Source organism: Eptesicus fuscus, chromosome 11 (genome assembly GCF_027574615.1).
Source record: "Eptesicus fuscus isolate TK198812 chromosome 11, DD_ASM_mEF_20220401, whole genome shotgun sequence".
Taxonomy (NCBI): Eukaryota; Metazoa; Chordata; class Mammalia; order Chiroptera; family Vespertilionidae; genus Eptesicus; species Eptesicus fuscus.
In genome coordinates, this window is record NC_072483.1 from 24411542 (window position 1) to 24439111 (window position 27570).

At 39.2% G+C, this 27570-nt stretch overlaps 1 protein-coding gene across 1 annotated transcript in view; it reads left to right on the plus strand.

The window, feature by feature from the left end:
- The window catches only part of KYNU (kynureninase), a 110032-nt gene that overhangs the window by 21052 nt on the left and 61410 nt on the right, over window positions 1–27570 (plus strand). Inside the window, exons 3-7 of the mRNA XM_008143491.3 lie at window positions 2432–2552; window positions 14496–14578; window positions 22145–22206; window positions 25101–25172; window positions 26623–26697. Coding sequence (XP_008141713.2) covers window positions 2432–2552; window positions 14496–14578; window positions 22145–22206; window positions 25101–25172; window positions 26623–26697 — 413 coding nt within the window. The remainder of the gene's footprint in view (window positions 1–2431; window positions 2553–14495; window positions 14579–22144; window positions 22207–25100; window positions 25173–26622; window positions 26698–27570) is intronic.

A 27570-nucleotide genomic window follows, 5' to 3' on the forward strand; every position in this document is an offset into this window, starting at 1 on the left:
TGTTTAGTTCTGTAACAGCCAAGCCCTGGCACTGAAACAGTAAGAAGTATGTTCTCATCTAGAGGTCAAATTGTCATGGATGTTTTCCAGAAGACTCTAGACTTGGATTCTAGCTATAAAAGAACAGCAGATGATGATCAGTAATGATTGATGTGACAGTCAGTAACAATTGACATGACAGTCTTGAGGATGGGAAGCAATGAGTCGTGGTCTAGCAGATAATTGGTATCCCGACCAACGGGCTCCTGTTGGCACAAATGAAGAACAACCCCCAGACACTCAGGGAACACATAAAGAATCCATTAATTGGAAGATTGGGAAGCTGATCACAATTTGGGAATGCGATATTCAACTTATTTTTCTACCCTCTTGTATATAGTATATAGAAAGAGTTGCTGAGTTGCGGCAAAGAGTAAGGAGTAGAAGGGAGAGAAGGGAAAAAGGGACATAACTTTGATTCATATAATTATAAACATAATATTTACATGTATGATGGATTCTCTGCACAGCAGCTATGTCAACACCCTCAAAGATTATTGCTAACACTTGATTAGCAATCAAGTGGGAGGTTGTTCTTCCCAACCTCAGGTGCCTACTATCTTCACTTTGCTACATTGCTAACTTTATTTTCTCTAAGAAAAGCCATTCTGGCAGTGCTATGAGAGAGAGAGAGAGAGAGAGAGAGAGAGAGAGAGAGAGAGAGAGAGAGGAAACAATCTGTAATACCTACAAGTGTGGGACCTGCAATAGATATCACATATGTGGATGAATAAGTCGTAAGTAAAATTTGTTTGAAGAGCAGAAGTGTGAGAAAGATAAGGCTAATACATAATGAAACATATTTTGGGTTGGCATGAGGCAAGATGATTTGGTTTATAATTTTGTTTTTCTTTCACATTGAACACACTTTAAAAATGACTTTCTAAATAAAAGCAGCCCACTACCTATTTGTCTGTAAAAGCATCAATAATGAAAGAACAAAAATCATACAATGGGGACAGAAATCTGAGTTGCTGCCTCCTCAGCTTTGATCACTCATGGGGCTGACACACACAGGACATGTTCTGTCTTTATTACGTACTTATTTGAGTGCTTAGTTGAAATTTGACCCATATACACCAATTTAAACCCTTGAATTATAAATAAATTTTTTCAATATTTGTTCTCTAGGTCAACAAAGAACTGCTAATGAATCCAATTTAAATGTGTGAACAATATTTACAGCTTTTTCACTGGGTCAGGCTTAAAAGGTGACTGTGAAAGAGAGGCACAATATCTATAAAAGTGATCAGGATGAAATAGATGATATGCCTTAAGAAGTCTGGAGAGGTTTAATTAGGTATTCTAAAGTAAAGACAAATATATTGCCAAATGATGCAAATGAAATATTAGCCAAAAGGTACCGTTTTTCCCCATAGAATTAAGAAAAAAATTTAGTAGAACACAATTACAAACTTGTGCATTTCTAGGCTATAGTTTAAGCACACGGATTAGTTTGCTAGTGAAACTGCATTTGTTGCAGTCAAGGGAGACTTATAATACAGACAAATCACAAAAGTTCTGATTTATTTGAATAAGTAGATATAGAGAACAATCTTTGCCTATATATGTACTAATATATGTGTATAGAAACAGAGAATGAAAAAAATGTAACAATACAATATATCTAATATATATTAGAGGCAGCAACTCAGGTGATATATATATATATATATATATCTCACCAATTAGACTTTTTTTTTTTAATTTTGGCATATCTACAACATCAATTAATTCAGAGGGTTAGTACTTGCCTGAATTCTGTTAACTTTTCACTCTGACTGGATAGGCTGATATACTTCCTCTAAAAATACTGTTTTTAAAACTTTTCTAATTCCTTTGGGTATTTATGGTTGGAAGTAATTGATAATTTAGATTTTCTCATGGAGCAAAATATATATGAAAGATCTCAAGAAATGATTCTATAGGTGTAATTATTTTAAAATATAGATGGAAAAGATTATTTTTTACAAAATCTGATATTATCCTTGGGAAGAATTAAAGTTATGAATGTATGTATGTATGTATGTATGTATGTATGTATTTTTGTTAATCTTCACCCAAGGATATTTTTCTATTAATTTTTAGAGAGAGTGGAAAGGAGGGGGAGAGACAGAGAGAAACATTGATGTGAGAGAGACACATTAATTGATTGTCTCCTGCACAAGCCCCAACCAGGGCTGGGTATTGAGCCTGCTACCTAGGTACGTGCCCTTGACCAGAACCGAACCCCAGACACTTCAGGGATACTCTATGCACTGAGCCAAACTGGCTATTATTTATTGTCCTTCTTGAAGTTAATCTTATTTATTGTTTGCACTGGATTAGCAATGCCAAATGGAAGAATATGAATTAATTGAATAAGCATTTTATACATTTTCTTCTATTCCAGTTGATTTATCATTAGTGAATAAGGATGAAAACGCTGTCTATTTCTTGGGAAATTCTCTTGGCCTTCAACCAAAAATGGTTAAAACATATCTGGAAGAAGAACTAGATAAGTGGGCCAAAATGTAAGTATTCTTTTCAAAAGCTGTCATTCAACACAATTCTTCTCACAGAAGAACTTAAAAATCACACTAGATTGTCTAATGGTTGGAAAGGTGTTTAATAGCATTTTAGGGTACAAAGGAATCTTAGTGATCATGTCATTTGATACTGTCATTTTATTGATGAAATAACTAAGGATCAGCAAATAAGGTCATAGGGCAAGTTACTGGCAGACTCAAGAATAAAATTTTAAAAATATTTAAAAATTTAAATCCCTTTCTAAATAATTTCATTTAAAATTTATTTATAAAAAATTTAAATATGTGAGTTGTCACATTTAAAACATATGTAATTATTGTATTTTTTTTTCTTTAACTAGAGGCCTGGTGCATGGATTTGTGCACTGGTGGGGTCCAGCTGGCCAGCCTGAAGGGGGCCATCAGGGTTGTGCTGGCCGGTGCAAGGGGCCATGGGCATTCTGGTCATTCCACCGTTCAGTCAATTTGTATATTACCCTTTTATTATATAGGACTAGAGGCCTGGTGCATGAAATTCATGCACGGGGTTGGGGGGTCGGTCCCTCAGCCCGACCTGCACCCTCTCCAGTCCGGGACCCCTCGGGGGATGTCTGACTGTGATCGGGCCTAAACCGGCAGTCAGACATCCATCTCGCAATCCAGGACCACGGGCTCCTAACTGCTCACCTGTCTGCCTGCCTGATCCCCCCAACTGCCTCTGCCTGCCAGCCTGATATCCCTAACTGCTCCCCTGCTGGCCTGATCACCCCTAACTGCCCTCCCCTGCCAGCCTGATACCCCTAACTGCTCCCCTGGTGGCCTAATCACCCTTAACTGCCTTCCCCTGCCAGCCTGATTGCCCCAACTGCTCTCCCCCGCTGGCCTGATTGCCCCTAACTGCCACCGCCCTGTTGTGTGGGTCCTGGGTGCGGGTATCCAGCTCCCTCCACCCTCCTGTCAGAGTCTGGGGCATGCCACGGGACCCAGAGTCAAGTGCCCACCCACCCGCATGTGCCTCGAAATCATGCGAGACCCAGACCCAGCCGGCCCCACCCTCATTGGGTGAGATCCAGACCTGGCCGGCCCCACCCCCGTCAAGCCCTGCTGGCACATCATGTCCCCGGCCAGTGATGGGCAGGGATACAGCGTCAGTCACATCCCTGACTGGCGCTGGCCGGGGACACAGCCTCCTGCTAATCAGTTGTTACGGCATGAAGGTATTAGCTCTGTATTATATAGGATGACTAACAAGGGTGTTAACATTTGGGATTCAATTTAGTAATTTTATGATTAGTTCTTGGTTAACCTCTATCACAGTAATTTTTATAAATAAGGAAACAAAAATTGTTGGTGAAGGATTAGGTTGAGTGGAGCAGAAGGCACTTTCCTCCCCAAACTGAACACAGTTGTTGAGAAGATGCTCCTCTTGGGCTGAGCTAAGCAGCTTCCCTGCTACCATGCAGGGGTCTTAAATCAGGATCTCTTCTTCTCTCCATCTCTTCTCTTCTACTTTTACTTTTCTGCCTCTGAAACCTTTCACACACTCTGTTTACCTGAATGCTTGCCCTCTTTAATCCCAACCTTCTCAAATGAACTGATTTTCCCTCCTGAAAATCCATTGCACTAATAGGCAGTTTAAGGATGTCTATTTTCATCAGTTTCATATTCTCAGTGATATTATAAATCTCTAATCTTATCTACTTCTTATTGTTCCCCAGTGTTAGGTCTGATCAAACAATTCAATCCAAATAATTGAACTGATACCCACCCTGCCCCGTGAACTGCCTTAAACCACTTCACAATGGACATCCCCTTTCACTTAGACCACATCCCACTTGCTAAGACCATTCATTATCTTTCTCCTCCAGACCCACCCAGAGAATTCTCCGCCCAGAAAAAGCCCACCTAGAGTCCTTTGAAATCTCTGACTCCCTGTACCTAGGTGCTGGCGCCATTTGGGGGCTCATCCCATCTGGTTTCCAGATGACCTAATAAAGTCATAATTCTTTACCCCTTTCAGCCTCATGCATTCCTCTTTCAGTGATCCTAACACCCAGTAACTACCGATAAAGCTGAAACTAGAAATATTTTCAAAATATTTTTAACTATTTAAACATTTGATATTATTTAAAGTTATTTACATATTTAAAATATTAAAAATTAGTAGAAATATTTAAAAAACATTTTCTGATTCTTAGAATCTAAAATAGTAGTTATGAAGAGGGAGCCAAGCCTGAAGGTTAGAAACAAACAATTCAGGAGGATGAAAACAATCCATGTAAGGCATTTGGCTCTTATAAAGGCAAGACATTTGGCTCTTGTAGAAACGCAGAGTGTCTGCTCCATCTCCCTTTATTCTCTAGGTCACTGGTCTTTCATATTGGGAATAGCATCTGTCCTATAAAATTAGTTTACACTGAGTGTGCAAATGATCACTTCCACAACTATTTGAGAACACTGCAAAGTTCTTAGTTTTAGTGGTTAAAAATATAAATTCACAACTTATTGCAAAAATTATAAGGTTTATATAATTTATTAAGCATGTTATAACTTTATCTGCATAACCTTTATGCACACACTGGAAAATAAATATCACTACATTTAGAAGCATTTTGCATTAGCAGGTTTTAGTATTTTAAAAATGAGGGTCAGAGTTAATAAAAATGGTTAATATTCATGTTTGGCTTTAATGTAAAAGAGAGCAGAGAATCAAATTGAATGAATTTGAACTTCAGAGGATGTCCTTGCCTCTTGGATAGTCAATCAGCTAGGCTGTGCATTTTTATTCTCAAGGCATTTTAAAAAATGCTGTCTTGCTTTCCTATTCATATCCTCATGATTATCATACTTCATTAAGAGCCTGATAGGTTATTTTCAAGACTTTGAAGTTATAGTTCAGGAAAGTGTCTCTGTCATAACACTTACCCTTCTATTGTTACCTTTTAATTTTACATTTTACCCTGTGACAATAGAATCCTAATATATAAAAACCCTGGGTCATAACGACCAATAACGACTGTAGGCTGACCAACTGGAAGTCAGTGCTTGGCCCCACGCCCAAGCAAGCGGTAAGGGGCAATCAGGCAGGCAGGCAGAGGGTTTAGGGGTGATCAGGTAGGCAGACAGCTGCTCACCCAAGCAAGCGGTTAGGGGCAATCAGGCAGGCAAGCAGAGAGGTTAGGGGTGATCAGGTAGGCAGACCAGTGGTTAGGGACGATCAGGTAGGCAGACGGCCCCTCGCAGGCCTGGCCTGCCCCCCAGCAAAGGAAGAGGGAGGCCCAGGCCAGCCAAGCCATTGCACCCCAGCCTGTCTCCTGCAGAGAGAGGCCATCTGTGGCAGGGGAGGGGGGGCAGCGCTGCACAGATGTCAAGCAGTGGCAGCGGTGGGGCCATCTGCCTGTAGCCCGGGGAAGGAAAGCCTCGATAGGCCTTGATCTTAGGCCAGACCTAGGGACCCTACCTGAGGAGTCCCGGATTGTGAGAGGGTGCAGGTCGGGCTGAGGGACCCCCCTGAGTGCACGATTTTTTGTGCACCGGGCCTCTAATATTACATAACCTTAAAACCTCTTACCTAATTTTCATTAAATGATTCAGAAAGGAGGTACATTTTAATGCTTCAAGCAATTCAAACTAAATTAAAAAAATATTTCTTATGAGCAAAAGATGAGGTAGCTAGTTTGTTTTGTTTTGTCTTTGCTTTATTTAGGTATTTTTGCTTTAAGTGGGAGTGGCCATGTCAACACCATGGCTCTGCCTGCCTGTGGATATCGGTTGGGTAGTGTTTGAGGTGCAGGATTGCACTCCTGTGTCCTCCTACCCCACTCCCCATCTTCAATTTCAAAAGTGTACATTATTTCTTTGCTCCTAAATATTTAGTTTAAAATCCCATGCTAACCTTTTCCAGCTAAGGTTCTGTTGGGAGCAAAGCTTTTCATTGGGGGCCTCTAGATTAGTGAACAGCCTCCACATTAACTGGAGAAAAGTGTATTTCGCATGCTCACAGAAGCGCTGTCCGAGGAGTGATTCCCTGAGCAGCCAGGAGTACAGCTTATATACCAGATGAACAAAAGGACATAGTTTTAGGGCTTCGTAGGAAAGTAGGGGAGGCTCCACAGGCCTTTTCCTCCTGATGATAATGTGCAGTATCCTTCCTAGCTGGGAGCTCCACAAGAGGGAGATTGATGGCAACTGAATTTGTACCCCCCGGGACAGGGCCACCCTCCCTCTGAGGGGCTCAATGGCAGCTGTATTTTTGGGAGGCTCTGCTTAGGTTTAGATACTGTTTCTTTCTTTGGCTGCTATTTGCTCACATGCTTCAGTTTAAAGTAATCTCATGCCACTCCAGTGGGCTGTTGTACATTGAAGTTGCTTATCAGGAAAAAATAATATTAACAATTTATAATCTTAATGGTAACATAAAAATGAGAGTGCTTTAGCTGAAATATTGCTCTGGGATAATGAGATCAAGTCTCTGACTGGCCAACCATGACCTGTAAGGTAGGAAATGCCATTTGGCTCATGGTCATCATTTTCCATGACTTCATCTTTTATGGCCTATTAAAGACATACTACCTACCTATCTACAAAATAAACCATCACTAGTCATAATGTAGCTTGATCTTATAATTTATATGGTACTGTCTTTGATTTTTATACTAAGGAAAGGTCAAGAATAGAAGTATCCTTGAAATATTTCAGGACCCAGCTGATTTCTTCTAAGACTTCAAGATATTCAAGACAAAACTGAAAATAAACTACTTACCTCTGTGGGTTTTTTTAAATTTTTATTATTGTTATTTTCCAATATCATTTTCAAATCTGCAATTTCTAAATTAGATTAATAACATTTACTTTGGAGAATGTATTTGTTTTGTGGAGTGACAATATTTATATAATGGGAGAGGCCCGGTGCACAAAATTCATACACTCGGGGGAGGAGGGTCCCTCAGCCTGGCCTGCACCCTCTCACAGTGCAGTTTGGGAGTCCTCAGGGGATGTCTGACTGACAGCTTAGCGCTAGTGTGCCAGCCATGAGCCCTGGTTTCTGGCTGAGCAGCACTCCCCCTGTGGGAGCACACTGACCACCAGGGGGCAGCTCCTGCGATGAGCATCTGCCCCCTGGTGGTCAGTGCACGTCATAGCGACCCATCGTCCCGCTGTTTGGTCAATTTGCATATTAGCCTTTTATTATATAGGATTCCAAAATAGAAAACATTTAGGGTGATTTGACCCATTTGATATATAATTGTGGTCTTATAACAGTAAGAACCAATAAGATCAATATGCTTGGACCCTGTTGGTCTGCTAAAATGGGTAGGCAATAAGCTTAAAGAATTTTTAGAACATTTTATATTAAATATTTACTAATGGCCTAGATTATTTAAAGGAGAATAGTCGGGGATAATAATCATAGTGGTAAAGTTCAGCTAGAAGGGAAAGATATATCGGCCCTAAAGAGCAAAATTGTAAGTTGGCAATAAATATTATGTCCCTAAGTTATAATCATGTTAGGTCTTCTGTGTTGTCATATCTGCTAGATAATTAGTTTTATTTCTTTTTCATAAGTGTAAAAATTTGGCATAGCTATGACTTTATAGGGATTCATCTAAGAACTGTGATATTTTAGGTTGGATTATTTAAAGAAAAAAATAGCTCACTGAACTACATATAAGGAACAAACATCTTTATTTGCAGACAATAACTTACTTTGTGCCAGTATGTGTGCAGAACGGGCACTGGGGAGACCCAAAGGACTGGGTATATAAAATAGACTGACAACAGACAGATTAACAGGAGAAAAGGTGTAAAATTTTATTCATTTTTAATATTACATTCATGAAGGCATCACAGGGGGAAAAAGTAAATACCTTGTCAATGCAAGAAACATCTAAACCATAGGTAATTTTTTTAATCCTCACCTGAGAATTTGTTTTTATTGATTTGAGAGAGAGAGAAACAACAATCGGTTGCTTCCTGTATGAATTGAACCCACAACCTTTTTGTGTACGGGACGATGCTCCAACCATCTGAGTCACCCAGCCAGGATCAAACCTGTAGAGAATTTTTATGAGTTTATTTGAGCCAAATTGACAACAGTTGCTGGGAAGCAAAATCTCAAAGAATTGAGAAAATGGTCTGGCGAATAGCGGTTTTAGACCTTCTTTTTTATGCATTAAAATCAAAGGAGGAGGTGTAAGGGGGTTACATGCAATTTATTGGTGGTAGACTAGGGAGGCAGGAGAAAGCAAAGTGGGGAAATCTCTAGGATTAGGTAAAAAGTAAAATGGGTAGACATACTTTTATGTCTACCCATGGGTAGACATTCCTTTTATATTTGTAGGTATGGGATAGTTAACAATTAACATTTACAGGATACTGAGATGGTATATGGAGAACAAGATAATAATTAGGGGTTTCTTGATCTTGTACTCTGTTGGGAGATTGTGTCCTGAGGGGTCTGAAGAAAACTGGGGGTTACTCTGACATTCTAAAGGTATGTTATCATAGATGCAAAAAGACAATAGTTAAAGATTGACCTTTGTCAAGAAAGATACTGGGTTAGGACATGACTAACTGCTGTGATTAGCTTTTAGTTAGGAAAGTTTAACTTCAGACCCTCTGATATAATTACTTTAGGCCTTTGAGTTTGTAAGACCACCATGCAGGCCTCCCCTGAGCTTGTCAGGTTTTTTTCATGCACAACCCCAAAAAGCGATGCAGCCCTGGCCAGAGTTGGTTAGAGCATTGTCCGAATACACCAAGGTGTGGGCTTGATCCCCAGTCAGAGCACATATAAGAATCAGCCAATGAATGCATAAGTAAGTGGAACAACAAATCCACCTCTCTCCTCTCTCGCTCTCTCTCTCTATTTTTCTAAAAATCAATCAATAAAAAAGAAAATTAAAAAGTGATGCAATTAGAGAACTTATATATTATCTTAACAGGGGAAAAGTTTTGGGGGAGATATAGGCCACATTGGGGAGAATAAATAATTTTTAGGAAAGACAAATGAGCCCTTAGAAGAATAGATGGGAGGTGTGATAGTTTGTGACAGTTTTTCTGGGTGTGGTGTTGACTTCTATTCTCTGTCCTGTGACAAGATCCCATTTTCCCTGGTTGATGAAAATCCGGGGAGGGGATTTATGGCAATTGAGGTTCTTTTGGAAGATCTGTCTTCAGGCAGGTTAAGGGGAGTTCAGAGACAGCCTCTCCATGCATGTGCTGTTTTTCATGTGCTTTCAGCTCAAAGGAATCCCATGCCAAAGAGGAAAGTTTTAGTGTGGCATAATCTGCCAGCCTTCAGTATGAATAAGAGAGTACATGGTATAACATGTTACAGAGATTTTCCTGATATCAGTGTTAGTGATCAATTGGGTCACAGGGGAAAAAAGAGTTGTGATATCATGAAGAAAGATTGCAAATTCATATTTATTGAAGGGAGAGCTTTTCAAAGCAGGCCACTTTCCATTTTCTAGGATAGTTAAAGCATAGTCCCATTTCATAGAGGGTCTACATATCTATTAAGCCCCTAATTATATTTTACATCCTGAAATCTAATTTCGTGAGCAAATATTGCTTCATGTACATCTCACAGAATACCCCATTCATGGCAAGATGTGCCTGGTGTTAGCAGTGAAACGGCATCAGAATGTTACCAGTGATTGGACCTCCGTTCAGCAATCTTGGTACTTGAGTTCTGGCTAAGAAATAATTCAGAGCCAAGACTCAAATGCAAGCAGAAGTTTATTTAGAAAGTCACAGAAGTAGAGGAAGTGAACTGTGAACTAAGTGAGCCAGCTGGGTTGTGTGGGCTCAGGAAACAAGGGCCCTTGGAACTTAGGAGAAAGAAAGCAAGGATATGTGCACCTGGAGGAAGGAGATGAGAAAATCCAGCAGCTTTCCAGGTGTGTCCTTTCATTCTTTCAGGGTCATAGTCTCCACTGGTTGGCCTGTGCCTGGAGGGGGGTCATTAGTCACTGAAGCTGATCCACATGTTGGCCAAATGTAGCCAGCCTGCCCTTACCCCTTTTCTGGTCCTGGAGCTGAAACACAGGTCAGGCCTAAATGTTTTTCTGGGTCCTAATGCTGAAGGGGGTGTTTGTGCAAGGGCTTGCGTGGAGATTGTATGAGGCTATTCTCAGACCCCTTGTTCTTCCTCTAAGCCGGGGTCTACCACATTGCTGGCGATATACCAGGGGAGGAAATGTCAGGGGAGGGTCCAAACCGAATGACCAGCAACATGCAAGGTCAGGGTGTAGTAGGCACCAGAAACACCAGAAGAGGTGTTTGGACAGCCCCTGGAGGCGAAGGGAAGGGAAAGGGCTATACGCTGTTCTTGTCATGCTGATGAGAAAGAATTCGAAAAGAGTGACCCCCTGAGGGGTGGCATTGTAGTGAATCAAATTAAAGAAATAAAGCAAGTAAATTTATTAAAGAAGAAAAGCAAGCAAACCTATCAAAATACGTCTGGCTTATGAAGCACAGACAGACTTCCTAACTAGTTTGAGAAGTGCTGCCTGGTAGAGGTTTGGCTTTTTATAATTTTCTGTCTATAGGTTTTTAAATTCCTCTGCCGGATATCTTGGTACAGACTAGATCTCAAAGTCTCCCTTTTACTTTGTTTATGGCTTCCTAGAATTTATGAGAAATGTTTGGTGAATTTATCTTGACAAGCTCTGCGAGTGTCGGCTTCTCTGTTTAAACTTCCCCAAATGACTGACTTCTTTGTTTCGTGGGTGAGATAAACTCCCTTCTTGCCTTCTCCCTTCCCCCTCCTGCCTTGGCAGTTCCAGGGTGATTTTTGCTATGTATTCTCTGGTTAGGGATAAGAGGCTTAGCTAAAACTCCCCCTCTTTTCCTGCCATCTTTGGTTAGTGAGGAGAGGCATTAGCCATTTGTTCTCAAGATAACGTTTGGCTGCAAACTGGCTGCAAGCTGCCCAAACTGTTTGGCCTTGTTTCATTTTCTTACGTGAGTTTCCCTATTCCACTTGCTTAGGAGTTTTCCTGGCTTCTTACTACCCTGTTATAGGGGCGTCTATACTGTAGGACCAGCAATATGCTATGCTTAGGGAAGAAAGGTCACCCTGGGGGCAAGGTTCCAGGCTACTTTTGCCCCTTGCTAGCTACCCAGGTCTTTCCACCTGGTGACCTTCAGTCCCTGGCCCATTGTTCCTAATCTGCTTATGCCAAGCTAACTGCCTTCTACACTGGCTAATTCTCTCCCATCCTCTCTTCCTCTCCAGTATTTGTAAATGAAGATTGCAACTCTGCTGCAACTATTTTAAACAGTTTTGAATGAGAGCAATATAATATTTTTCTTAACTTTAATACGAATGTTTGTAACTGCACTGTAGTCTACATCAATTCTTCCTAATGACAGACCACTTTGCTTTGAGTTTATTTGGGTAACACTTTCTAAGTACATTTTTACTACCCCGGGCTAGTGGCCTGACAAAATGAAGAAGCAGACTCTGTGTGTGATATTTTAAAGGGACGGAGATGCCAAAAGCATTGCAGAGAGAAACATATCCTTAAAGATTATTACCCCTACCACAGTGTCTACCGGAGTGAGAAGTAGGTGGCATAATATTCTGAGTTATAAATTCTCTGAGGCAGAACATAGAATTTTACTACCTAAATGTAATAAGATGTATTGTGCTATCAGCAAAGGCCATGGAGCTCTGTGTGATTAAAATAAAAAAGGATCCAAGTATCTGCCTTTAACTACCATTTAATGATAATGATTTTTGTCTTTAGCATTTATATTGGGAGTCTGTACCGAGCCAAGCTGCAGGCTATCTAATAATAATATGAATAATAATAACTAACAATCGCCCTTCTCTTCCTCCTTAGATCTTATAGTTTATGTTTATTTCCAAAGAAAGTCCTCTTCCTTCATCTCAGTTAATATGGTAATTGAAATACTAGTTTTAAGATTGTGTTGTACACCACATGCCCTGTGAAAGGAGTTTTGGCATTAGATTTACATTAGAAAAGAAGACTTAGAAAAGGGCTACTGGGTACCAGTCTTTTTTGCTTGTTATTTTTATTTATTTTTCATGGTAATCCTTTAAGATATATATTATCACCCACCTGCTTTTACAAAGATGGGAAATTAAGCCCGGTAAGTTTCTAAAAATATAGTCTCTTAACTAGTAGTGACCTAGAACTGGCACAGACCAGGTAATAAAAGCCCATTGTTAAATTTTCAGGATTTTTGTTAATACCCTGACATCAGCTACTAGTACATTGCCGGTATTCACACCACGAAAATCTGAAAAGGTTAAAAAATGGGATTCCTCTTCTTCAGTTTGTCCACTGTTCTGGGAAGACAGATTAACAAGATAAAAACAAACAAGTTTTTTACATGTATTTCTCATGAGAACATGAGATACCCAGGGGAAAATGAGTAACTCCCCAAGGTGACTTAGAATTCAGGCTTAAGCCCTGACCGGTTTGGCTCAATGGATAGAGCGTCAGCCTGCGGACTAAAGGGTCCCAGGTTCGATTCCGGTCAAGGGCATGTACCTTGGTTGCTGGCACATCCCCAGTAGAGGGTGTGCAGGAGGCAGCTGATCCATGTTTCTCTCTCATCGATGTTTCTAACTCTTTATCCCTCTCCTTTCCTCTCTGTAAAAAATCAATAAAAATATATTATAAAAAAAAATTCAGGCTTAAATACCATCTTAATATGGAAAGGGGACAGGGAGAGTAAATGACTTTTAGGAAAGATGAATGGGTCTGTGAATAATAGATGGGAGGTGTGAAGTTTGTGACAAAGTTTGTCTGGGTGTGGTTTTGACTTTTAATCTCTTCTGTGACAAGAGTCAGTCTTCCCTGGTTGATGAAATTCAGAATGAGGCAATTTATGGAAGTTGAGTTTCTTTTGGAGGATTTATCTTTAGGCAGATAGGAAAGTTTAGAGACAGCTTCTCCCTGCAGTTGATGTTTTTCTGGTGCCTACAACTAAAGATAATATACCACAGAGATTTTGGGGGAAGCATATTCTGCTACCCTTCACCTCTGAGAACAGGTTAACCCAATGACCACTGCCAGCTTACGGAATTTCATTCATAGTCTACACTATACAAAAAACCACATGCTTATTCTTTTTCCCAAGTTTACATAGTTTGTGAATTTATAAAAATTAAGAGCAATTGAATTAAGAAATATAAGTTTGTAACACCACCCCCACCCCTCCTGCACTCTCCTTCCCACCCTTGACCCTTTGTTTTAATTTCTTCCATACTTTTTCACATGTATTTATTTGCCTTCCTCATTTGATGAAAACTTTTTGAGAGCTGAAGTTCTCTTTTGTATGTTTTTGTTTGTGCATTATGCCTACAGAGAGACTTACTGGAATGATGAAATTAAGCTGAAATATGATAGAATACATTTCTAGAAGTAGGTCAAGATGTAATATTGGCTTTGATTATTGCCAAGTTTCATTCTTTACCTAAAATGAGTATAGTTATATTTTATACACTTCCATTTAATTTATAGATTATAGCTACATTTTATAATTGGATTTTATAATAATTTTAGTTTTTAGCTTCAAAAAGTAGGTATGTTTTAGTAGAGATACTGCATATCCTATAGGTATACAAGTAGAGTATTCAAATAGTGCTAAAATTCTCAAAAAAAAAATCTTAGGTTCCAAAAAAAAAATAATGAAATAACAAGAATGGGGGCAATTTCTTCTACCCCCACTCCCCAGGAAAAGTAAATCAAAGAAATTTTTAAGTAAGTTAAAAAACAGAGTTCTCAAGTATTACTTTGGTTTTAGAAAGCATGATTTCATATAATTATTAGAATATTACAAAACTTATTTAGAATTGTTCCGTTGCTAATGCTGATGTTTGAAAAATCTCACACACACACACACACACACACACACACACACACGCGCGCGCGCGCTAAGAATGTTTATGTCCCTTTTTAATTTCAGGGGAGCCTATGGTCATGACATAGGGAAACGTCCTTGGATCACAGGAGATGAGACTATTGCAGGTCTTATGACTGACATTGTCGGTAAGTACAAAATAATTGTTTTCCAAAAGATTTATAAAGACCTTATTATTTTATTATAAACAAATTATAAAGACATCTTATTGAAGAACATCCTGATTTTCCATTTTAATTCACAACAGTAAAGAGCAAGCATAATTTTAATTGAGAATTGATTGCTATAGAGAATGTAACTAGGTTATTTGGTACAGAAATAAAACACGTTATTATTTTTCCTTGTATATATTAAAACTAATATTTACTCCCCAGTGAAAAGCACATGCATTGCATTAATTTACAATTAAACAAATTTTATAAAGATCAACTTAAATCTCTAAGATTTCATTATATGGTAAAATAAACACTAACCTTCACATGCTAAAGGCCTAAAACACCAATCAGTTTTGGGCTCATTTTAATTTAATCAATGGTGATTTATTTAACACTAGACTGAGCATTGTTGAAAATAATATGCTTTATGCTATTTTTAGGGTCTATAATGTGTTTTCTAAAGTGAGTTATGTGTAGTGTTAGTGGTAGTCAAGATAGTTTTAGATGGTAAATATATTTGAAAAAATAGTTATTTAATTGGGTTCAATATTCAGTATTGCCTGAGATTTTATATGAAATTTAGTGTATTAAACAAAACATAAAATGTAAGCAATTTGAATGGTGTTATTTGGAAGTATATGGAGAATTTAGGAAAACCTCAACTTTCAAAAGGCTTTTCACACCTCGCTCTCGTATAGGCAGGTATACAAATATCTGTGTTTCACCCCAGTTGTATCTTGGCCAGTAATTAGAAGACAAAGTTAACTTGAGGTGGGGCAAAAATGGAATTAGAGTAGGGAAAGTTGGGTGGCTTAAGCAAAAAAAATAATAATAATAAATAAATAAATAAAATAAAAATTATTTTCTCACACTGCAAGAACAAAGGCTGGCTTCTGGTGTTGTTGCCAGCAGTGAGAAGGCACCAGGTGTTGGACTGGAAGGTCAGATTGGACTTGGGTTCAGCAGCCTCAGTACTTGAGTTCTGGCTCGGAAAGAATTCAGAGCCCAGAACATGTATTTGGAAAGGCACAGAGGTAGGAGAAGTAATTCCTAGAAGAAATGGGCTGAGAAAACAAGTGATAGAGGCAAAGGAAGGGCCCTCGGAGCTTGGGAGTGATGAAGAGAGAGGGAAAAGACACCGGGGTGCTCCCTGGAGGGACAGCTCTCTAGGTCCTTCCTCCTAAGGGTTTTAAGGGTGGAGATTTTAGGGGAGGTTCCAGGGGATGATCTCAATAGAATATTCAGCAGCATTCCAGGTGTGTGCTTTCAGGGTCTAGGACTCCACTGATTGATGGGTCAGCACCAGGGCAGGGGTCATTATTCAATGCAGCTGGTTCTGAGGTCAGCCCTGGTGTCTCTTGCCAGCACCACCAGCCAGATGGTCTGGGCCTCCCTCTTTGGGGTGATTGATTGTGGAGCCCCACCATCGATTGCCCCCAGAGAGTGGCCTGGGCCTCCCTCTGCAGGGCGATCATAGGGTAATGGTGGGGCTCCCTGACCAATCGCATAGCACCCACCTTGGTTGGCCTGGCATCAGTGTGTGTCATAGCATGGTCATCTGGAAGGTAGTCTGCATATTACACTTTTATTATTATAGGTATATTAGTCAGATAAATGGGTTTAAGTCAAGTTGAAAATGAATTAGTTCACTTTATTTGCTTTAGTACAAGCATGTCAAACTTGCAGCCTGAAGGCTGCATGTACCTCACAACGAATATTTTTTGCAGCCCAGCCAATATAACGATATGTAAGAAATGTTTTAATAAAAATTTCATAACTTAATTTTTACAATATCCTGTTTTACATAATCCTATATAATAAAAGCCTAATATGCAAATCAACCAAACGGTGGAATGACCGGTGGAACAACCAGTTGCTCTGACACACACTGACCACCAGGGGAAAGACGCTCAACACAGGAGCTGCCCCCAGCCCCCAGGCCCCAGGCCAACCAAAGCGGGTGCCAGCAGGGCTCCCCCCCCCCCCCGAATGCCTCGCTGGTCACTCTGCAGAGGGAGGTGACCGGTGGGGGGGGGGGGGCAGGGGGCGGGCCTGGCAAGTGGGCGATGCCAGGCCAGCTAAGGTGGGTGCCAGCGGGGGCCACCCTGATCACCCTACTGGTCACCCCACAGATTGGCCCTGATCACCAGCAAGGCTTAGGGACCCTACCCATGCAAGAATTCCGTGCTCCAGGTCTCTAGTTATTAATAATGAACTACAAAGTTCGCTAATGACTGAGTACTATAATCGTGTTGCATTCATTTCCTTTATGCGCCTTGCACGCAGGTGCACCATTTCTCTCCACTAATACTAGCAGTGAATATTTTAGCAGCCGATTGCCTCATCATTAGTCTTAGACTGATTTGTTTGGTGTGTGCAACATGAAATATTTCACTTTTCGAGAACAAAAAAATTAGGTTTATTTACGTTACACTTATTAATTTGTGCAGTTATTCAGTGTCTGGTAAGTTAATGTTCAAGAAAAAATATTAATTTTTATTAAATTGTTCTATTATTTTATGTTAACAATTACTCATTTACTTCAGCCCTTTGTATTCAGCATGTCTCTATTGAAATAAACCAAACCTACGTTTCTATGAAAATTGAAGCTTTTGGGTTTTTTTTGCAGCTTACATAAACTTAAACCTTGTTTATTTGACCTGTGTTAGTCTTTGAGTTTGACATGCTTGCTTTAGTAGAAACACATTCTTTGGAAGGTATTTGTGTGTGTTTATCTTATTTGTTGTGTGTTTATCTTGTTGCAAGTCCCATGCAGTTTCCTTTTTTGCCCCGGTTACTAGAAAGTTCTGAGAATATTTGGTAAAGTTTGAAGTAACAAAAACATTTAATGGCTTCTGATTTGTTTTTTATCTTCATATATTGAACTCTATTTCTACTTTTTATCAATTTTCCTCCCATTTTAATACTAGAAACCTGGAATCCTCTTTGGAATCAGAGGTGGTAAAATAAGAAAATATTTAAAACAACTGTGTGGTAACTACAGTAAAGAGTAGCAGAAGTCAAATTTACTTTTGCTACTTGCTAGGCTATTTCATATGTCTGAGCAAACAGGCAAGTTGTATATTTTGGGCTATGATTGACTCTTCACGGTTCTTAAAACAACAGCCTTTAATTTCATCATAAAATATCTCAAAAAGAAGTAACAGGAGGATAATAAAATTATTATGTTGTACAATTTGATAGAGTGGATAGAGAGGAGAAAGAGACAATGAGTAATGATATTTATTCATAGACATAGAAAAGAATATCAATTTCAGATGAGAAGAAAAACTATTACTAAAACATTTTATAGAGAGCCTACAACTCTGCAAAACATGGGATAACTTTCTCCTATAATTAATATCATGTTATCAAGATGCTAGAAATAGAATTGCTGAAGAATATTACTAGTATTATTAGTAAGCCTATTTCTCCCTGGGTACATAAAAATCACAAAGGGCTAGCTACAAGCATTTCATCTTATAAAGCTGTTGTAATGTGAATGTAAATTTGCTTTATGAACTTCGTGGTTGACCCTCAGAAAAGCAATAATCCCTGGAAGCCCTCTCTACAGAGTTGGAATGCTCAGCCATGCACCAGCCACCGCTAGAGGCCGAAGGAACTTGCTATTTGAAAAACAGACTGGAAAGTTCTCAAACTTCTCCCAAGCACAAATCTTGCAACCAGATCCACAATAATATTAGCATCTAGTTAATAAAATATACAGGAAAGGATATGGCAGTTGCAAGACCCATCGTGAATCATGTTATCAAACATTAAGCAGCTGGGAGCCCTGACATCCTCATGTTGCAAATAATTGAAATTAAATTACACTTAGAAAGACGCAGAGGGAAGTCTGTGATGAACATGGGCCTCATCTATTTCACTTATGGGGGTTAGATAATGTAGAAATCTCTTCAAAATGTAACCGTGGACAGAGATTTTAATTATTTTTTGTATGAGAGGGTAAGTTTTTGTCTTCTACTTCCTATCTGTGAGACTTTAGGCAAGTTAGTTCATCTCTTTGGACATTCCTTTTCTCATTCATAAGGTATGGAAAATCAAAGTAGATAACCTTATCAGATAACTGGGAAGACTAAGTAATTTCTCACATGTCCCATATTTAGAAGTGTTGGCACATAGTAAGGGCTCAATAAACTTCCGCTTGCCAGGCATAGAGATAAGTAGGCAGAGCTTACATTTATTTAGGTTTCACTTCCTGGTAAAGAAAAAAATTATGTCCAATAAATAAACAAGCATGAAATCACTTATCAACTGGGAGCCCCGGCTCATACCCGTCTCAGATGAAGTGATTCACATCTTGACATTGACTGCGGTGAGTTGCAGATGATCTTCAAAGAAAAGGATCTTTCGAAGACTGATAAACTTTGGGGAAGCTTTTAAAAAGATTTTCCTTCAATACCTGGAGTTCTTGAAATTGCAACATTAATTTTTAAAAAGCTCTTAGACAAAAGAAGAGAGACAAAGAAAAGCAACTTGAAAGAATTTCAGTTTCTTTTTTTTAAAGGTTTATTTTCTTACGGAATGCTGATGACATTTAAATATATCAGAAGAATGGTGGTTTCCGAAATACAATTTGAACTGAAAAAGATATGTCATTAGGTAACTTTTCTTTTTAAAATACACTAAAAATCACGTGTGGCCCTTTGATATTAAGAGCACTTCATTCTTTAGTGCCTTTGGGTTACACTTGGAATAAACATTTCTATTAGTGTTCAGAAACTTTAATATTAACACCACCTTCAGATGTGCACGCATGTATGTGTTAGACTGACCCTGTCCTTGATTAACTTTAGTAGCAGGTGAGGAGAGTATTTTGTGAAGCACTTGATAGACTTGAATTTAAAACGTTCCAAGGGGAATAATTTCTGTGTGTGCATAGACAAAGTATTCGTGTCAGTGAGGGATTCTTTACAAAGAATTGATTCAGTGTTAGTATGTCATTGAATGTGAGGGAAGGAAGCACAGTGCCCAGTGTATGTCTAGAATTCAGCCCAGTACATCTGGTTCATCACATTCCCATGCAAGAAAAATGTTAGGTGATCTCAAATGAACACTGCCTTGTTTGGAGGACTAACATTTTTCAGGAATCTATAATCATTTTAATCAGAATGTAATCATTAAGCAAAAATGGAATATCTGAGCTTCTATAGAAATTCTCCCCTGCCCCATCCTGACTCTTCTATTTCTCTATTTTTCATTTTGTGATGTTTTCTTTTTTGTGTGCTTTCTTCTCCTTAGAATGCATTCTTTCAAATGCCTCCCTTTCTGTTAATTCTGCTGTCTCTTTATATTACTTTCCCTTCCTTTCCTCCTTCCACTATCCCTGCCAAAATATTTTTTTAAATGAAATAAATGGTTTTCAGAAAAGATGCATGCAAATAGCTAACAGGGAGTTAAGGATAATACCAGATTACATATCTTAGATAATGTTTTAGAAATAACAGTAAAAAAAAAATTATACCATCATGCAAATAAACAAATTAACAAAACTGGTATCATTTATCTTGCCATAGTGCAAAAATATTTTCATATGATAGAAGATATATGCCACTGTATACAACATAAGCATATCATATTCATATCTACATAGTGTGTTTAAGAGAAATTTTATTAATGCGTGGAATGTAGAATGAGATTGTTTCTAGTGCCACTTGACTTCAGACACTATACACCTTACAATGACCAGGCATACACCCACCACTTGTTTAGCAACCTTGCTTAGCCAATGGGGAAATCCATCTGCCAAATGCAACAGGAAAGTATGTTTTTTTAATGGCTATGTTGAAATCTATAATCCTAAGTTGTACAATTACTTCCAGTGGCCTCCCATCAAGTAAACTAATCCTGGAATCTATCTATTAATTAGAGTAATTATTCCAATTACTATCTATTCTATTACAATGGAACTCTAACGGAAGTATCTCTTTGGGTACAAAATGTATTATACTCTTTTTCTAATATTTAGTACAGCCTTACAAGCATTAAAGCTCACAGCCCATTTTTCTCAGTGATGGTTAAAGAGACATTATCCTATTATACAGGTCTAATTGCCTTTGAGAGATATCACAAGAACTGAAAATAGGGAAAGTATTATCATCGTTGTCATTTTGCTCTGAGTTAAGTATCCAATGCATGCTTTGGCTCTGGGTCTCTTTTTAGTGTCACAACTCTCAGCAGTAGCCATTAGACTGGATTGTAATTGTGTAGTGGATATCTTAGTTTTGCATGCTTTCTCCATCAGATATGCATTTATATATTAACTAGGGGCCCAGTGCACGAATTCGTGCACCTTGAAATGAACTGTGGGCCGCTAGGCTGCGGTGGGCACAGGGGCGGGTCTCGGCCCATCCTCCCTGCCCCCGCCCGGCCCCTCCCACCACAGCCCCTGGTCCCCTGTCTGCCGGCAGCCTCGCTCCTGCCACCGCTGCTCCCATGCACTGACAGCGCCAGCCCCACTAATACCCGCTGAGAGCGGAGCAATTGGGGCAGGCGCCAGCAGCAGGTGCAAGCGGCAGCTGCTGCCCCGATCACCCCTCAGGAGCAGGGGGGAGGTGGATAAGTCCTGAGTGGCGATCAAGGCCAGCAGCTACCGCTTGCACCCGCTGACAGTGCCGAGTGATCGGGACCAGCGCCAGGTGCCAGCAGCGGGTGCAAGCTCTGGGTGGGACCATGGCGTGCGAGAGCAAATAATTTTCAGTAACCACCAGAGGCTTGCCCTTTTGACAGCGACCAGCGCCCCGCCTTGGTCTGGTGCACCCGCTCACCTGCTCCACCATCCTGCTGTGGCCGATGCCCACCATGTTCCGCACTCTGCCACCTGCTGCCGATGCCCACCATGTTCCTCGTGCGCCCCTGGTGGTCAGCGCACGTCAGAGTGACCGGTTGTTTGGTTGTTCTGCTGTTCAGTCTATTTGCATATTAGGGTTTTATACATATAAATTATCTGATATCAGTGTGTTTGAATAAGCCCCAGAGCTATATACATACTTGTATTTTACTTCCTAGCTCTTTTGTCTTATAAGCTATCACATATCTCACTGGAATTACAGTGAATTATGTTCGACAAAGTAGCCTCCTTTCAGGGAAGGTGCATTTTAATTTGACATTAGAAACAACCAGCCTTAAAAATGTGATTGGCTTTCATTTCTTTGAAGATTTCTTTTGGAAATACACTTACCACAAAAAATGTGCTCTGTGGGAATTTGACAAACTAGCTGATAATAGGATAAATCATTTTTAGTTTACAGAACAAAACAAAAGCTTCATTACTTTGCTGTTATTGTTTACTATATCAAAAATAAACTGTAATTTTTAGCTAGCTATGTGCATATAAGTCCAGATATTGTTTGATAAAATGAGCCAAGTGGGAAAACTTCCATTTCCTTCTGATAACACATCAAATATGCCCTTATCTCTAAAAACATTAAAGATGAAGGAGTAAAGCCTTCCTGCTGTGCTTTTCCAAGTATCTTTAGCAGTAACAGAAAACTTTAAATTATGACGTTTACTTTGCAGGAGCCAATGAGAAAGAAATAGTCCTAATGAATGCTTTGACCGTTAATTTGCATCTTCTTCTGGTAAGTTTCTTCTCTCATCAAGGTTTTGTCCACATTCATTTACAGAACCCGACATTTTCCTATCTTTAATTCGTGAGCATCTGGTGATTTAGTTACTTAAAAATAAGTGGTGAGGCTATTTTCATTTTTAGCGGGACATGCTGGACCCTGGTAAGCTTCTACATACTTATGGGAGAGTTGACTCTTGCAAAGAGCTCTTTTCTCAGAACAAAAGGAATAAGAGTCACAGTGGGTGAAAAGCAAAACCGCTTGTAAGCACACAAAACCATGACATACAAATGCGAGCAAACACTGAGCTTTATAGAAAGACAGTTTTTCAATATGCTGGACTTCAGCAGGAGGGATTATGGATCAGGATGGTTTTGTGGATTAATTTTTGGAAATAGGTTAAAAAAGAATGTGAAAAGAAAACTAAATTGGAGAAAAGGGACCTAGTACCTGAAATGAGTTTCTGTGTTTAAGGTGCTTCTTCTTTCTCGTTAATCCTCACCCAAGGATATTTTCCATTGACTTTTATAGAGAGAGTGGAAAGGAGGGGGAGAAAGAGAGAGAGAGAGAAACATCGATGTGAGAGAGACACATTGACTGGTTACCTACTGTACTCGCCCGACGAGGGCTGGGAATCAAGCCTATCATCAAGCCTACAACCCAGGTATATGCCCTTGACTGGAATCGAACCCAGGACCCTTCAGTCCGAGGGCAGACACTGTATCCACTCTATCCATTGAGCCAAACCAAAGTATTTAATAAATGTCAAATACATTCTTGTTTTGAAATATGATGTCTATAGTACTTGCTTGATGCTTTGTAAATGTTTTTCATTTTTAAGTAAGTTTTTGTAATCATGTCTACATGACTAAGATGCACAGTGAAGTCATTAATATTTTATTTTAGTAAATTGGAGACATGATTATTAAATACTAGAGGCCCGGTGCACGAAATTCATGCACGGAGGGGGGTTGTCCCTCAGGCCAGCCTGTACCCTCTCCAATCTGGGACCCCTCGAGGGATGTCCGACTGGGATCAGGCCTAAACAGGCAGTCAGACATCCCTCTCACAATCCAGGACTGCTGGCTCCCAACTGCTTGCCTGCCTGCCTTACTGATTGCCCCTAACCGCTTCTGCCTGCCAGCCTGATCACTCCCTAACCACTCTGCTGCCAGCCTGTTTGCCCCCAACTTCCCTCCTCTGCTGGCCTGGACACCCCTAACTGCCCTCTCCTGCAGGGTTGATCACCTCCAACTGCCCTCCCTTGCAGGCCTGGTCTTTCTCAACTGCCCTCCCTTGCAGGCTGGGTGCATCCCAACTGCCCTCTCCTGCTGGCCATCTTGTGGTGGTAATCTTGTGTCCACATGAGGGCAGGATCTTTGACCACATGGGGGCAGCTATATTGTGTGTTGCAGTGATGATCAATCTGCATATTACTCTTTTATTAGATAGGATAGAGGCCTGGTACAGGGGTGGGGGCCAGCTGGTTTGCCCTGAAGGGTGTCCCTTATCAGGGTGGGGTTCCCTTGGGGCGTGGGGCGGCCTGAGTGAGGAGCCTGTGGTGGTTTGCAGGCTGGCCACGCCCCCTGGCAACCCAAGCAGCGGCCCTGGTATCTGAAATTTATTTTCCTTCTACAATTGAAACTTTGTAGCCTGGAGCAGAGCCAAGCCTGGGCTCCCTCCGAGGCCCGCAGCCATTTGTGTTGGGGTTATAATTGAAACTTTGTAGCCTTAAGCAGGTGGGCTCCACCAGGGTGTGCGGAAAGCTTTGCTTCCCCTGTTGATGGCGGCAACCCTGGCCTGCTCTCTCAAGCTCCATTCTGCCGCCATTTGTTTGAATTTGTTTACCTTCTATAATTGAAACTTTGTAGCTTGAGTGGAGGCTTAGGCCTGGCAAGGGCAGGCAGAAAGCTTGGCTTCCTCTGTTACCTAGGAAACCTTGCTCTCTGTGGCTGTAGCCATCTTGGTTTGGGTTAATTTGCATGCTCGCTCTGATTGGATGGTGGCCGTGGCTTGTGGGTGTGTTGGAGGTATGGTCAATTTGCATATTTGTCTATTATTAGGTAGGATGACTGAAGGCACATGCTTATGGAGTATGCTGAGTATCATAGTGAAAAACATAATTTTAAGTTCAGACATCCCTGGGTTGACTTCCAGCTAAGATACTTAATGCCTGTTTGAATTTGGATGTTTTTTGAGGTGTTTAAATCTTAATTTTCTCCTTTGCAAAAATGAGGATAATAATAGCTACTTTGCAGGTATGCATTAGTATGAAATGTGATCATATGTGAAAATTGCTTTAGCACTCATGCCAATGATCAACACGTAATTAACAGTAGCGATCATTTTAATTGCTGTTATTGCCAGCCTCATTCTTCATGAACTCTGGGACAACAACAACAAAAAAAGGGCCCCAGTGAATGAGTGAGCCACTTCTCCCTGGTGCCCCTGGGAATGCTAAATGTTTCATGTTAGGGATAAAGGACTTTTTAATTGGACCTAAAATAAAATCCCATAAAATAGTAAAGCAGTGCAAATATTATGTACTAGAAACCAAAGCAGGGTGGAAGATAAATCAATATAAATAAGACTGATATTTCAGTCTCACAATAGAGAAATTACCATTAAATGCATTAGGAAGATAATTTTTCAATTAAAGTTTAAATAAAGTCTGAGGATTTATATTTTCTGATTCACCTTTTCTCCTGAATTTGCCAGTCTCTTCTTTCTCTTTATAATTCATTGGAAATGAGGCTAATTGGAAAGGTACCTTCGACAGACACCTACATGTGTAATTAATTAATGCCTTTTAAATGCTGGAGATTATAAAATGAAAGTGTAGTATAAACTAACCAAATGTGTAATTGTGCATTAATGCTTTTCTCAATAAATCCATTTCATTGCAGTTATCGTTTTTTAAGCCGACACCAAAACGGTACAAAATTCTTCTTGAAGCCAAAGCCTTCCCTTCAGATCATGTGAGATTCTTCAAATTATATTTATATTCTGTCTATTCTTCCTAGAGAAGCATATCATTTGCCTGACTTGAATGTTTATTCCCTAGTCTTTTCTAAGTAAACTTAGAATAAAAAGATCTGTCAAATGCTTTTGATTTAGGCATTTTAAAAAATAAATTGTAGCTTTATTTCTTTTGTTCAAGTAAAACATGAGCTAGGGGAGGAAAGAATTGAACAGGAACATTGATTTATTAGTCTTTTCAAACAACATTCAACAAACTGCTGGTCTAAATCAAGTGCAGTTATAAATGTTTTGTTAATTCTTGTTGCTCTTTTATTTTATGAAATCATACCGATACATATACTAGTGCTTATTCCTTTGGCTACAGAGAATAATAATATGAAATTTTATTTGTCCATTTTTATAGCATTCTAGCAAGTATTGAAAAAAATTATTTGATATTTTTAAAAAAATTTCTTGTGGTTCACTAAAAAAGGCATGCTACTTTATCAGCAATTCAGTTGACAAGAAGTTAGATTGTTCCAGACACAGACACAGATAAAAGTATATTGCGCATTTCAGTCTTACTGGTAGAGAAATTCAAGTTCCGTCTTTATATTATCACTGTTAACTATTCTAGCCCACGTCTTGTAACTTTAACTCATTTAATTATGTCCACATTAATAGCATTACCATACTAAAAAGGATCAAAACTTTAATTAATATCTTGAAAAACTCCGGGGTTACTATTATTGCAACCCATTCAGATCTTGTAGTCTCATTGAAAGGAACTTTTTGATTTTCTTTCCTTTTACTAGTTTACTTTCTCTAGGATGAGCCATTTGCATAGTCTCTGTTCAAGCCTGGCAAGTCCACACTATGCTTTGGTCATATTTTAGAATTTTGACTTGCCTTGGTGATTTAACTTCTTATTCCAAAAATCTCTTGTAACTCCCTGAAGTCTAGTTGACTCCTATGTTTCCATTTATCTCGATTATTTAGTGTTTCGAAGAATGTTCAGATTCCTGCATACAAATTATATTAAGCAGTTCTTCTCTAATGTATTGTGTTTAGTCACTTTTAACCTTGACCTTGGGTATAAACATATACATTTATTGCTATTTGTTTATTTTAGATTTTTAATTGATTTTATTTATTTATTACTTATTTATGTATTTTCTTTTTGAGAGAGAGAGAGAGAGAGAGAGAGAGAGAGAGAAAGAGTGAGAGAGAGTGAAACATTGATGTGAGAGCAAAACAATGATCAGCTGCCTCCTGCATGCCCCCTATGGAGGATTGAGCCCCAACCTGCACATGTTCCTGGACAGGAAATCTAACTGGTAACCATTTGGGTGTGTGGGACAATGCCCAAACAACTGAGCCACAATGGCCAGGGCTTATTATTTATTTTCAGATATATTTTAAGTACTTCTGTGCACTGTGATTTAATAAGTTATCCTTATTTTTCAGTATGCTATTGAATCACAGCTTCAACTTCATGGACTCAACACTGAGAAAAGTATGCGGATTGTAAAGCCAAGAGAGGTATATGAGAAAGAGAAATACATATTCATCATGCTTCTATTTAGTATTGATTTTTTTTCTTTATTTTCTTTAGATGTTTACTAACTTCATTATCTTAATGGAACTTTCAAGAACATTTTAAAAACCTATAATTCAGTAACAGTTAGGTCATTTTATTTAAAATGGGGATTAACTCAAAAGTATATTTGTTTTCATTTTTCAAGGGCTAGTCATATTACAAGCAAATTCTTTTACTGTTAATAGCACTGGAGTCTGCCATATTCTTCAGTGGGATAGGTGAGGATGGCAAATTGCATATATCATTTTCAATTTCAGATGTCATTGCCTGTGGATGCCATTAAAATCATATTAAAAACTAGTGATATTTTTTTTGGAACTGAATGATGCCATCTTTTATGTCTCTTCTTAATCTAAGTATCAAATGTCTTCATTTGAGCTTGGACTATGGTGTAGAAAGGGATGTGATGTAGTAGTAAGAGCTCATGCTTCATTAGTGGCTGATATACCCCTGAGCAATCCCAGACCCACCAACTTACTGGGTTAGGGACTTAGGGACTTTATCTCTCTGAGATCCCTTCATATTTAAACAGGTAACAAAGGAAACACCTAATCAGACTTGACAATATGTGTAAGATCTGCAATAATGCACACTTTACATTAATAGAGATATAAGGCTACTAGTAAGTTGTAGAAACTTTGACATAGAGACCCTGCAGCTTGTGAAATTTCACACCAGGATATCCACATAGAATAAATGTTAAGTTCACAAATGATGCTGCCAGTCTGTTTGAGCAATTATTTCTTTCAACAGAGAATATGTTGAGGAATTAAAATCTACTTCATTCACTTCTATTTGCCAACATGCAATAAATT